We start from the raw sequence: 12794 nt of genomic DNA on the forward strand, positions 1-12794 counted from the left end.
TGGTGTTTGTTCTCAGACAACTGCAAGAGAATTGTAGGGAACACAACAAAGGTCTCTATGTAACCTTTGTTGACCTCACCAAGGCTTTTGATACTGTGAGTAGAAAAGGTCTGTGGCAGATTTTGGAACGTTTAGGTTGTCCCCCCAAGTTCCTTAAAATGATCATCTCACTCCATGAGGATCAACGCGGCCAAGTCAGATATGGCAATGCACTTTCTGAGCCCTTTCTAATAACTAATGGTGTGAAACAAGGTTGAGTTCTCGCACCAACCCTATTCACAGTCTTTTTCAGCATGATGCTCCAAAGGGCCACGGCAGACCTTGAGGATCAGGACGGTATCTACATTCGATATCGTACTGATGGAAGCCTTTTCAACCTATGGCAACTGTTACGACCAGCCCCAGAAAATGGGGTTTTTATCAATAATTCCCTTGGGGTGGATTAGAGTGAAATGACACTGAATAATCGGTGTCTGAAAACATATACTGGCAAGGTTTATTTTAACAATTCTGTATCAACAGGCATGTTAGCAGTTTGGGTGTTGTCATATAACAATGTGGCATAGAGATAACCTTTGGGGGGGGAGAAAATGCATAGGGGACAATTTTTCATCAACAGGTATGCTAGAATTTTGGGTGCTGTCATATAACAATGTGACATAAAGATAACCTTTGGTGGGGGGGAAAGAAAACGCATAGGAGAGATAAAGGAAGGATAAGAGTAAGGGAGAGTAAGGGAAAGAAAAACTGAGAGTGGACAGATGTATATAGTCACCACTCATGGGGTCCAGCGATGAAACTTAGTAGTTGCAGCTTCCATGTCTGTCAGTTGAAGTGGTGGTCTTGATCTGCTGGGGGTGAAGGAGGGAAGCCCCCACACTCCAAGAAGTTATGAGTTATTATATCCATGGTCAGTATCACGGGCCATGCCTCGATGTGCAGATGGGGAGAAGGAAAAACCCAAAACCCCAAAGTCACTAGTCAGTTTATATACCCTCAGCATGCTTTTACACCTTCCCTGAGGCGAGGAGTTATTTTCTTCTTGCCTTTTCAGGGCTTCACACCTGCAGCACTGAAGGGAGGGAGGGGTCCGATGCCTTATCAGAGATAACAACAGTCCAAAGCCTGGAGCTCCGCCTCTTGTCTTTTCAGGGTTTCACGCCTTCAGCACTGGAGGGAAGGAGGGACTCGATTGCTCATCAGAGGTATAATGCAAGTCAAAAGCCTGCAAAAGTCTCCTAGAATGCATAAATCATTAACCATTTCAGTCTCTGACAGCGACTGAAGGTCCACACTAAGACCTTAAACCATCTTGTCCAGGAGTTGCTTTATGCTGATGGCGCCACCCTTGTCGCCCACACAGAAACAGCTCAGCAGCATTTAATATCCTGCTTCGCAGACACTGCTGAGCTCTTTGGGTTGGAAGTCAGCTTAAAGAAGACAGAAGTTCTCTATCAACTGGCACCTCAGGAAGCCTTCCATCATCCCCATATCACCATTGGCGAATCAGAGTTCAGATCAGTCCAGCAGTTTAATTACCTAGGTAGCCTCATCTCCTCGGATGGTAAGATTGACGGAGAGATAGACAACAGGTTAGCAAAGGCATATAGTGCCTTCAGAAAGCTTCATAAAAGAGTTTGGTGAAATAAACACCTGAAGAAAAGTACCAAGATCAGTGTTTACAGAGTCATTGTGCTGTCTATTCTCTTATATGGATCTGAATCATGGGTCATCTACCGTCACCACCTGTGACTCCTAGCGTTGTTCCATCAACGCTGCCTCCATAGAATCCTAAACATCCACTGGTCAGATTATGTAACCAATACATCTGTTCTAGAACAAGGAACAGTCACAAGTATTGAGGCCATGTTGCTGAAAACACAGCTACGCTGGGCAGGGTACGTCTCAAGGATGAAGGACCACCGCCTCCCTAAGATCTTGCTTTATGGTGAACTTACCACTGGCTGTCACAAGAGAGGAGCCCCGAAGAGAAGATACAAGGACTCCCTGAAACAACATCTCAGCCTTGGCCAGACTGATCAACATAACTGGTCTACTCTGACCTCCAATCGGGAGGTCTGGAGACACACTATCTATAACGCTGCTGATGCTTTCAAGAAAGTATGCAGGATCACTCTCGAGGAGAAAAGACAATGCAGAAAGATTCGTGCCTTGCAGAATATACCACCTAAGGAGTCTTTCTGCTGTGCCTTTTGCAACTGGACATGCCTGTCTCCTATTGGCCTTTTTAGCCACCAGGGTGCTTGTAACAAACGTGGGTAGAGCCCTTCCCAAATCTTCGTTCGCGAAGCCCAGCCATGATGATTTGTGTTATTAGGTAGGCATGAGTTATTTCAAAGAGGTTGAGATGTAGAGAAAAGAAATCTTTTTACTATACCACATCTTACAGCTGGGAAACTGTGACCCTGCTTTTGGGCTATTTGTTTTATTTTGCAATACAAAAATGATACAAATTATGTCTCACTGCAAATCACACCTGCGTAAATAATCTTATTTCATTAACTGCAACAACCCCTTTTACTCAAAATTTAAATTTTCACTTAATGTGATAATGGACACCTGGAAACTCTTAATACCTTCCACAGCTATCCATATTGGAAATGAAAATTGGAATTCTACCAATATAAGTCCTATCTGTGAACTTTAAGTATAATGGTGTAGCTGCATCTACAGTTTTGTTGCAGGGGCGTTACTTTAAAGATAATGTGGTAAGAAAAATAACACTTGTGAATATCATAGAATCATAGAATGGTCTGGGTTGGAAGGGACCTTAAAGATCATCTAGTTCCAACCCCCCTGCCATGGACAGAAACACCTTCCATTAGACCAGGTTGCTCAGAGTCCCATTCAACCTGGTCTTAAACACTTCCAGGGATGGGGCATCCACAACTTCTCTGAGCAACCTGTGCTGGTGTCTCATCACCCTCACAGTCAAGAATTTTTTCCTAATATCTTACCTAAACCTACCGTCTTTCAGTTTGAAACCATTTCCCCCTTGTTCTGTCACTGCACGCTCTTGTAAAAAGTCTTTTACCATCTTTCTTGTAGGCTCCCTTCAGGTACTGGAAGGCCTCAATTAGGTCACCCTGAAGCCTTCTCTTCTCCAGGCTGAACGAACCCCTCTCTCTCAGCCTTTCCTAATAGAAGTGCTCCATCCCTCTAATCAACTTGGTGGCCTCCTCTGGACTCACTTCAACAGGTTGATGTCCTTCCTGTGCTGGGGTCCCCAGTGGTGGACACAATACTTAAGGTGGGGTCTCACCAGAGCAGAGTAGAGGGGCAGAATCACCTCCCTCAACCTGCTGGCCACACTGCTTTTGATGCAGCCCAGGAAGCGACTGGCTTTCTGGGCTGCGATTGCACACTGCTGGCTCATGTCCAGCCTCTCAACCACAACAACTCCAAGTCCTTCTCGGCAGGGCTGCCCTTGACCATTCATCCCCTAGCCTGTATTGATATTGGGTGTTGTTCTGACCCAGGTGCAGTACCTTGTACTTGGCCTTGTTGAACCCAATGAGATTCCCATGGGCCCATTTCTTGTGCTTGTCCAGGTCCTTCTGGATGTTATCCCGCCATTCAGGTGTGTCAACTGCACCACTCAGATTGGTGTCATCTGCAAACTTGTTGAGGGTGCACTCGATCCCTTCATCTATGTCATTAATGAAGATATTAAATAACACCAGTCCCAGTACGGACCCCTGAGGGACACCATTTGTCAATGATGTCCACTGGGACTGAGTCGTTGACCACTACTCCCTGGATGTGACCATCCAACTGCTTTCTTATCCATCTAACAGTTCACCCATCAAATCTATCTCTCCAATTTAGAGAGAAGGATGTTGTGAGGGACGGTATCAAAAATCTTACAGAAGTCCAGATAAATGACATCTGTAGCCTTTCCCTTGTCCACTGATGTAATCATGCTGTTGTAGAAGGTCACAGGTGGGTCAGGCAAGAGTTGTCCTTGGTGAAGCTGTGCTGGCTGTCTTGAACCACCCCCTTGTCCTCCAAGTGCCTTAGCGTAACTTCTAGGGGGATCTGTTCAAGGATCTTACCAGGCACAGAGGTGAGGCTGACAGGTCAGTATTTCCCAGGGTCTTCCTTTCTACCCTTTTTTAATATGGGTACAATGTCTCCCTTTTTCCAGTCTCCATGGATGACTTCTGACTGCCATGACTTTTCAAATATCATGGAGAGTGGCTTGGCAACTACATCAGCCATGTCCCTCAGGACTCTGGGATGCATCTCATCGGGTCCCATAGACTTATGTACATTCAGAATCTTCAGGTGGTCATGAACCTGATCTTCACTTACAATGGGAGGGACTTTGCTCCACCAGTCCCCATCCTTCTGTCCATCCTCTCAAGAGGTGTGGGAAGAAAGGTTGCCATTGAAGACTGAGGCAAAAAAGTTGTTGAGTACCTCAGCCTTCTCCTCATCTGTTGTTACCAGTTTACCATCATTGTTGATGGGGGAGGTACTCCTTCTTTGACCTTCTTTTTCTGGTTGACATAGCTGTAGAAGCCCTTCCTTTGCCTCCCTTTCCAGGTTCAGTTCCAGCTTTGGATCCAATCTTGATGCACCTGATTAACTTGCGTATGTTGTTGACCATCAGATCCAGTATCTCATCCCCTCTGGTAGAGTTGTCTTATTACCTGGCTCAAGAAGTTATCCTCCATGCATTCCAGGAGTCTCCTGAATTGCCTACAGCTCACCACGCTACTTTCCCAGCAGATGGGGTGGCTGAAGTCCCCCAGCAGGAAAAAAGCCTGTGAGCAGAATGCCTCATGTATCTGGAGCAAGAAGGCTTTGTCAATAGGCTCCCTCCCCTTAGTCAGGTGGCCCGTAGTAGACACCAGTCACAAGGTTCCCTTTGTTGCCTCAGTCTCTGACTCTTTGTGCTGGTTTAAAAGTAAACCAGTGGGAGAAATGAACACAACTCTAGAGAGATTATAAGTCAGAGTTACAATTTACTAAAAATAAATTACAATAGATGCAATGATACAGAGAAAAACTGGTTTTAACCCACAAAAACAGTTGTATAACCCATCCCCCTGGGACAAGAACAGAACAGCGTTCGTTGGCCCCTGTGCTGAGCACCACGTGGCCCCCCTGGGTGCAAAGTAAGAGGAAAGGAAAACCTGTTGTTCTGGGTGATGGTTGCAGTTCTGTTGAGGTAATGATCGCAGTCTTGTCAAGAGTGGCAGTGGCAGTCCTGTTGGAGTTCATGTCCTCCTCTCAATCCAATGAGTGGTACCAGAAGTCCCCAAACCCACAGATTATATATGCTCAAATTCAGGTGGGAATGTCCAGTACCTCCCCCAGGGCAGGGAGTTTCACAATGGGTGATTTAACTCTGTGAGTCATTGGATATTTTTGGAGTCTTTGATGGTATGGGTGTTGCAGCTGCCTATTATGCCAGTCCAGTATGGCCCATTAGCAGAGATGACCCCTCAGGCTGGGTGTGAAGGTGCTAATTCCTCCCCAGAGGGGAGTTATCACAGCTGAGTCATTAGGTGTGCCCTGGGCAGCTGCTGCAAATGATCCATTATTAACAGTCCATCAGAAATGACATAGAGGGTGTAGAATGCACAGTTTTGGTTATACCCACATAGTAATAAACTGGTCCTGGCCCCTGTAACTAGGACACTCTTACCCACAGGCTTTCCACCTGCTCGTGACTGTTCGTCAGACCAACTCATCACACTCAATCCACCTCTTGATGTAGAGGGCAACCTCTCCACCTCTCCTTCCTCCCCCGTCTCTCCTGGACAACCTGTAGCCATCCATCATCACACTCCAGTCATGGGATTTGTCCCAACAAGTTTCAGTAATGGCAACAAGGTCATATCTTTCTAACAGCACATGGCTTCCAACTCCTCCTGTTTGTTGCTCATGCCGTGTGCATTGGTGCAAAGGCACCTCAGCTGGGCTGTCAGCTGTGTCGCCTTCCTAGAGGAACATACCTTAATTCCTTTGAGATATTTCCCTGGTATTTCCCTGTTGGCTTCTGTTACCTCAGGAGTCCCTGACTTGTCTCCATAAGACTTCAAGTGTGCTCCAGTGTGACCAGCACATCTCAGAAGTCAGCGGCAGAGGACCCTCACTAGCAACCTGTCCCAATCAATCACACCCTAGATTATCTTAATTTACAGTACATTTCACTTAAAGTATACTAATTCTGAACACAAAATAAATGAGCAGTGCCACGGTCCGCAGGGATAGGGGAAATGGAACTGGGCACTGCAATTAGGGTTTGGACGCAGTTGAGGTCTCGTGTTGCAATGCCAGTTTATTCAAGAGATACAAGGGTTTAAAAAACCACGGTTTGAGGGGTGGATTCCAAACCAGGGAGGTGCAAGAGATTGACAACTCAGGGAAAGATGTGGTAGGGGGACAGGGGAAAGATGGGTGGAACTCCCGGGTATCTGAGGGAACTGGCTAATGGTAGCTCTCTCTGCACTGTGATAGCTACAGCTAATCAGTAACCGAGGTGCGGGAAAACAGGGGAGAAGAAGAGACAGATAACTTTCAAAGGGGGAACCTGAGGGAGAAATAGGGACAATATGGAGGTACAGCAGGATTCATAAATTTTGACAGTAAACCGGGGTGCACAAGGATTCATAAGCACACAACAGTAAACTGGGGAAAAACTGCCAGTCTGCTGGGTGGATTATCTAGTGAGTAAAAAGTCCATTCAGATTCCATTCATGCTTCTCCAGGCCACATATCTCTCCCATTCTGTCTTTTCATCCATCGCAGAGCAGTGTGAGCATTCTCAGTTGTTTCAGTGCAAAACCAGTTGACTTAACTTAAATCTGTCTTAGACCATTCAGATAAAATTTTTCTGAGGATGCAAACACCTTGAATTTTTGGGACTATATTCTAGGTAATCACGTAGCAATGTCCTCATTGAACTGTCCTCTTTTCTTAAACTCCACCAATACTGTTATATAAATTTTACATATTTTTCCTTTTTTCCAACCTATTATATTACCTGCTATTATCAAAGCGACATAACTTGTGATATATTATTTTGAGAGGTTGAAATTAAAAACATGATCTTCCTAATATTAAATTGCAAGTTATGTGGTTTTTTCTGCAATAATCATGGAAGGATTTTTATGATTAAAGACATAGGAAAATAATTCACTTTCTTGTTCAGATATTGGATTTGACAGAAATTCTTCATGTTGAAAGATTTTCTGAATAAAACTACAGTTGTGTTGTACAATTGCTATGCACTTGTTAAGAAAACATCTCATTTGTCAGTTATTTCACCTTTTTAGAAGCTTTTTTATAATCACATAGCGCAGTCAGTTATTGGAATGAATCAAATAGCTGAAAGTGCTAAGTTATTCATTAAAAGTCCTATCTTAACTAGAACTGAGTGCAGTTGACTGGATAACTTTGCTGTTGAGTAGTTTTTATATAAATAAAGTTCAAGAATGAGTAATAATTCTTCACATTTTAAAACTTAAAGGAAAATGTACATGTTTATAAAAAGGAATAATGCTTACTTACACGGTGTATGCTGAGTTGAATAGATAAAGATCCTGTTGATGTTTTTTCATTTTTATTGTAGCTTAAAATGCTAAGAATTGACTTGGATTTATTGGGTCAGTAACATTACAGATTCATTTCAGTACATCTATTCAAAATGGACTGATCTTTCAAAAGTGAAAGTAAACAATTTGGTTAATGATTATAGCTGGTTGTATTATAGTACCTAGATAGCTTTAGTCTTTGATCAGACCCCTTTGTGTTATGTATTGTGCAAGGCCAAGATGGCTTCTACTTCAAAGACTTAAAATCTTAAGTATAAAACAATAAACAGTAAATAAGGAAACACTTGAGAAGAGGGGGTTACCATCCACTGACATAAGAGACCAAAAAATTTAAATCTCTGAATGGTTGACTGTTTTGATATACACTATAGTGAAGAGTTTAAAGGAGAATATTTTGCAGAGTTTTATGTGGAACTCAAACCAAACACGAAGGAAGTGGCATTGACAAAATCTCAGAATTTGACTTTGAGTTTAGGTAAAAATTAGTTGCTGTGGTTTTACTCCAGCCAGCAACTAAGTACCGTGCAGTCGCTCATTCACTCCTCCCACCCCAGTGGGATGTGGAGGAGAAACAGAAAAAGGTAAAACCTGGGTTGACATAAGAACAGTTTAATAATTGAAAAAAGTAAAATATTCCATACCATATTATTATTATTGTTATATCCCTTTGACCAGTTTGGGTCAGTTGTCCCGACTTGTGCTCCCTGATGGCTTCTTGTGCAGCTGCACTGCTCAGCAACAAACAAAACATCAGTGTGTTATCAGCATTATTCTCATACTGAATCCAAAACACAGCACTGTACCAGTTACTGAGAAGAAAATGAACTCTATCCCAGACAAAATCAGGACGGTAGTGAAAATCAGTTGGAAGATCACATTGTGTACAGATGTTGACACCCTGATAGTGATTGAGAGCAGATATTATAGAGGTGGACCATCACAGAATAGGCTACAGAGGATGACCACTTGAGGAAAAAATGTTGGAACAAAGATTAAGTGGTGCTTCAAAGTTTGGACAGTTACAGAAGTAGGAAGAGAACTAGGACAGAGCAGGAGTAAACATGGATTTCAAGATGATTATGTTTGACTGTTGGGAAAGATGACATTTTTAGGTCTGATCTTTAGCTAGGAAGGGGTTATTAGAGACATCGGAAATGGTTTTAAAATGGGTGCAGGTGTAAGCCTGAGTAAGACTGAACAGGAGGGCAAATTCCAGACAAACTGCAAAGCTTTTATACAATGAGTTTAAAGATCAAACAAATTAATTGCATTTAAAGAAGCAAAGGATATAGATTTAACTGAAGAAACATAAAGCATGTGTATATTGTGAGCAGGAAAAGAGGATGATAAGGAGGAGTTGCAAAACAGATCCAGAAATTTCTGGGGTTAGATGAGAAACTGAAATTCTTCAGTTACGTAAAAAAAGTTGTGTTGGTTTTATTTTCTTAAACATCCTTCAATCCTATTTTATTTTGATAGAAATAGGTCAGACTTTAAAAAAAATCGAAATAGGTGCAAGTTTAAAGAGTAAATAAAAAAATAAATAATGCTTCTAAAAGGTTATTATAAAGTACATTATTTCTTCATAACTGTGAATTCTACACCTTCCTTTCTTAAGTACTGTAATTACCACAATCAAAATCTGAAAAAAAATGTGTTTTTCTGTTTAGTATATTTCTTAAAATTTAAGGTTTAGCATTTCAAGAATTCTTTTCATTATGAATAATTGTTTGTATTGGTTTACAGAAATTTCAAGACATTGAAGAAACACACCTTCTTCATATGAAAGAGATTATAGAATCATTGTCAAATACCATAAAAGAAATTCATTTGCAAATAGGAGAGGTAATTTTTATATTATCATTTGTTTGGACCATGCTACATGTTTTTCTTAACTATTAAATGAAACATTTCTTACTGTGTTTGTGGTAATCACAGGATCACATCTTTCAAATGATGGTAGATTTTAAGACTAGTATAAGGAGATAAACAAAAATGATCTACAGAATTCAAAAGACTTTCAAGCAGATATGGTTCTTTTTATCACAGATATCAAACATTATGCGAGTATTGAACTTGTTTATGAGATGCTTGAAGGAGATTTAAACATCTATTAAATTGCTGCTTTGGTCTTTTGTGATGTTTCTATATATGTTTTCTCTTTTGTTATTCAAGCTTCTCTGAAATTTTTTATCCTCTAATTTTGTTCATTGTATTGCAATTCTTTTTATATCTAAATTCAACATAACCTGAATCTTTTATTGCTTCCTGATGTATTTATAAGTTCAATATCACAAATTTTACAGAATAAGGTTGAATAATCATTACATTTTGTGTTAACAAAAAAACTATATTTTGACAATTTGGAATTCTGTTCCCTAGATATTAATTAGCACCTATTTCACACATTTCAGGATACTTGTGTTTTTCTTTGACTAAAACTTGAAATTATATCAGTCTGACAACTTCCAAATTTTTTATATACTTTGGTTTTAATGAGCAAAAGACCTTCAGTAACAGTACCAAAAAAAACTTTTATACTGTCTTTTCTCTAGATGCAAGTTGGTTTAATTAATAATCCTTATAAGTAGTCCTTAATTTATGTTCTGAAATGTAGTTTTATTTGTATATTCTTAATTTCAGTCACTGTTTTCCTCGGTTTTGAGGTTTTCTGCTAATGAAAGGTGGTCGGAAAGGTCATACTATTTATTTCTAAAGCATATACATACTGCCTTGTTGGAAAACCTTATTAACAACATGTGGTTGTTCATTTGTCAGACTAAAATACATTACAACAGTAATGTTTTTACTCAAGCAGGTGGGAATTGTGAGAACACGGGGGTAATAGTTTACACTCTTAAGTGACGCTGGCTTAAGAGACTACTCGTCTTCCTGACATTGTGGTGGGATGTTGCTGACAAATTCAGAAAATTATGGGCTACAAAAGTGGTTTAGATAGAAGAAATGGAAGTAAATCTTAGACCCATCATCAAACTGTATTCTTTCGTTCCTCATTTGTACCTGTATCTTACACACATTTGCATCTTACACACTAAAGCAAAGAAGTGATTACCTGTAGATTTTTGGAAGCCCTGTAATATATTTTAGAGGCAAGTATTTTGAACCCTAACTCTAGAGAAAACCACTTTTTAAAGTTAATTACATTCTTTCAATTACTGCTTTTAAAATTCCTTTTGTGTGGTGTGTTGTCTTTTTTATTTTTTTGTTGCAGGTGTATGAAGAGTTTATTGATAACATGACAAATACTACGGTTAAGAGTTTAATACAGAAATTTGCTGAGTCAAAAGGAACTGGCAAGGAAAGACCTGGTAAGAGAGAAAAAATCATGGCTAGGCTTCTCGACCGAAGATTTGGGAAGGCACTATCCACATTTGTTACAGGCATGCTGGTGGCTTATGAGGCCAATACGTGACAGACATACCCGATTGCAAAAGGCACACCAGAAAGACTCCTTAGATGGTGTATTTTGCAAGATATGGTTCTTTCTGCGTTGCCTTTTCTCCTCGAGAGTGATCCTGCGTGTGTTCTCAAAGGAGACAACTGCGTTATAGATGACGTGTCTCCAGGCCTCCCGACTGGAGGCCAGAGTAGACCAGTTATGGTGATCAGTCTGACCAAGGCTGAAATGTTGTTTCAGGGAGTCCTTGTATCTTCTCTTTGGGGCTCCTCTCATGTGGCAGGCAGTGGCAAGTTCGCCATAAAGCATGATCTTAGGGAGGTGGTGGTCCTTCATCCTTGAGATGTGCCCTGCCCAGCGTAGCTGTGTTTTCAGCAACATGACCTCAATACTTGTGACTGCTGCTTACTCTAGAACAGATGTATTGGTCACAAAATCTGACCAGTGGATGTTTAGGATTGTACGGAGGCAGCGTTGATGGAAGCGTTCTAGGAGACGCAGGTGGTGGCGAGTAGACAACACTATGGCTCTGTAAACTTTTCTTCAAGTGTTTGTTACGCCATACTCTTTTGTGGAGTTTTCTAAAAGTACTATATGCCTTTGCTAACCTGTTGTCTATCTCTCCGTCAATCTTACCATCCGAGGAGATGAGGTTACCTAGGTAAGTAAACTGCTGGACTGATTTGAACTCTGATTGACCAATGGTGATGTGGGGATGATGGGGGACTTCCTGAGGTACCGGTTAATGGAGGACCTCTGTCTTCTTTAAGCTGACTTCAAGCCCAAAGAGTTCAACAACATCTGCAAAGCAGGATGCTAAACGCTGCAGGGCTGCTTCTGTGTGGGTAACAAGGACGGCGTCATCAGCATAAAGCAGCTCCCGGACAAGATGGTTTAAGGTCTTAGTGTGGGCCTTCAGACGCCTTAGATTGAATAGACTTCCATCAGTACGATATCGAATGTAGATACCGTCCTGATCATCGAGGTCTGCTGTGGCCCTTTGGAGTATCATGCTAAAGAAGACGGTGAATAGGGAAGGAGCGAGAACGCAGCCTTGTTTCACACCATTCTTAATTAAAAAGGGCTCAGAAAGTGTGTTGCCATATCTGACTTGGCCGTGCTGATCCTCATGAAGTGAGATGATCATTTTAAGGAACTTGGGGGGACAACCTAAACGTTCCAAAATCTGCCACAGACCTTTTCTGCTCACAGTATCAAAAGCCTTGGTGAGGTCGACAAAGGTTACATAAAGACCTTTGTTCTGTTCCCTACACTTCTCTTGCAGTTGTCTGAGGACAAATAACGTGTCTGTGGTACTCCTGTTGGCTCTGAAACCACACTGACTTTCAGGTAGGATTCCTTCTGCTATAGTGGGTATTAGTCTGTTCAAGAGTATTCTTGCCAGGATTTTGCCAGCAATGGAGAGCAGAGTAATACCACGGCAGTTTGAGCACTCTGATTTAATTCCTTTCTTCTTATACATAGTGATGATGACTGCATCATGAAGGTCTGATGGTAGTTCGCCGAGTTCCCAACAGTGCACCACAAACTCGTGAAATTTGGTGTGGAGTGCAAGGCCCCCATGTTTCCAGACTTCGGGTGGAATTCCATCAACCCCCGCTGCCTTGCCTATTTTCACCTGCTGTATGACCTTGAGAGTTTCTCCTAAAGTGGGGGCAGTATCCAATTCATACTTTACTGGTTGTTGTGTGATGGACTGAATTGCTGAGTCTTGGACTTCACGGTTGGTACTGAAAAGAGTCTGAAAGTGTTCAGACCATCGATTC

General features: G+C 41.6%; 1 protein-coding gene across 1 annotated transcript in view; it reads left to right on the top strand.

The window, feature by feature from the left end:
* Positions 1 to 12794, top strand: part of LOC116779979 (F-BAR domain only protein 2-like) — a 214269-nt gene that overhangs the window by 56069 nt on the left and 145406 nt on the right. Inside the window, exons 7-8 of the mRNA XM_032674481.1 lie at positions 9336 to 9434; positions 10822 to 10918. Coding sequence (XP_032530372.1) covers positions 9336 to 9434; positions 10822 to 10918 — 196 coding nt within the window. The remainder of the gene's footprint in view (positions 1 to 9335; positions 9435 to 10821; positions 10919 to 12794) is intronic.

This window comes from Chiroxiphia lanceolata, chromosome W (assembly GCF_009829145.1).
Source record: "Chiroxiphia lanceolata isolate bChiLan1 chromosome W, bChiLan1.pri, whole genome shotgun sequence".
Classification (NCBI taxonomy): Eukaryota; Metazoa; Chordata; class Aves; order Passeriformes; family Pipridae; genus Chiroxiphia; species Chiroxiphia lanceolata.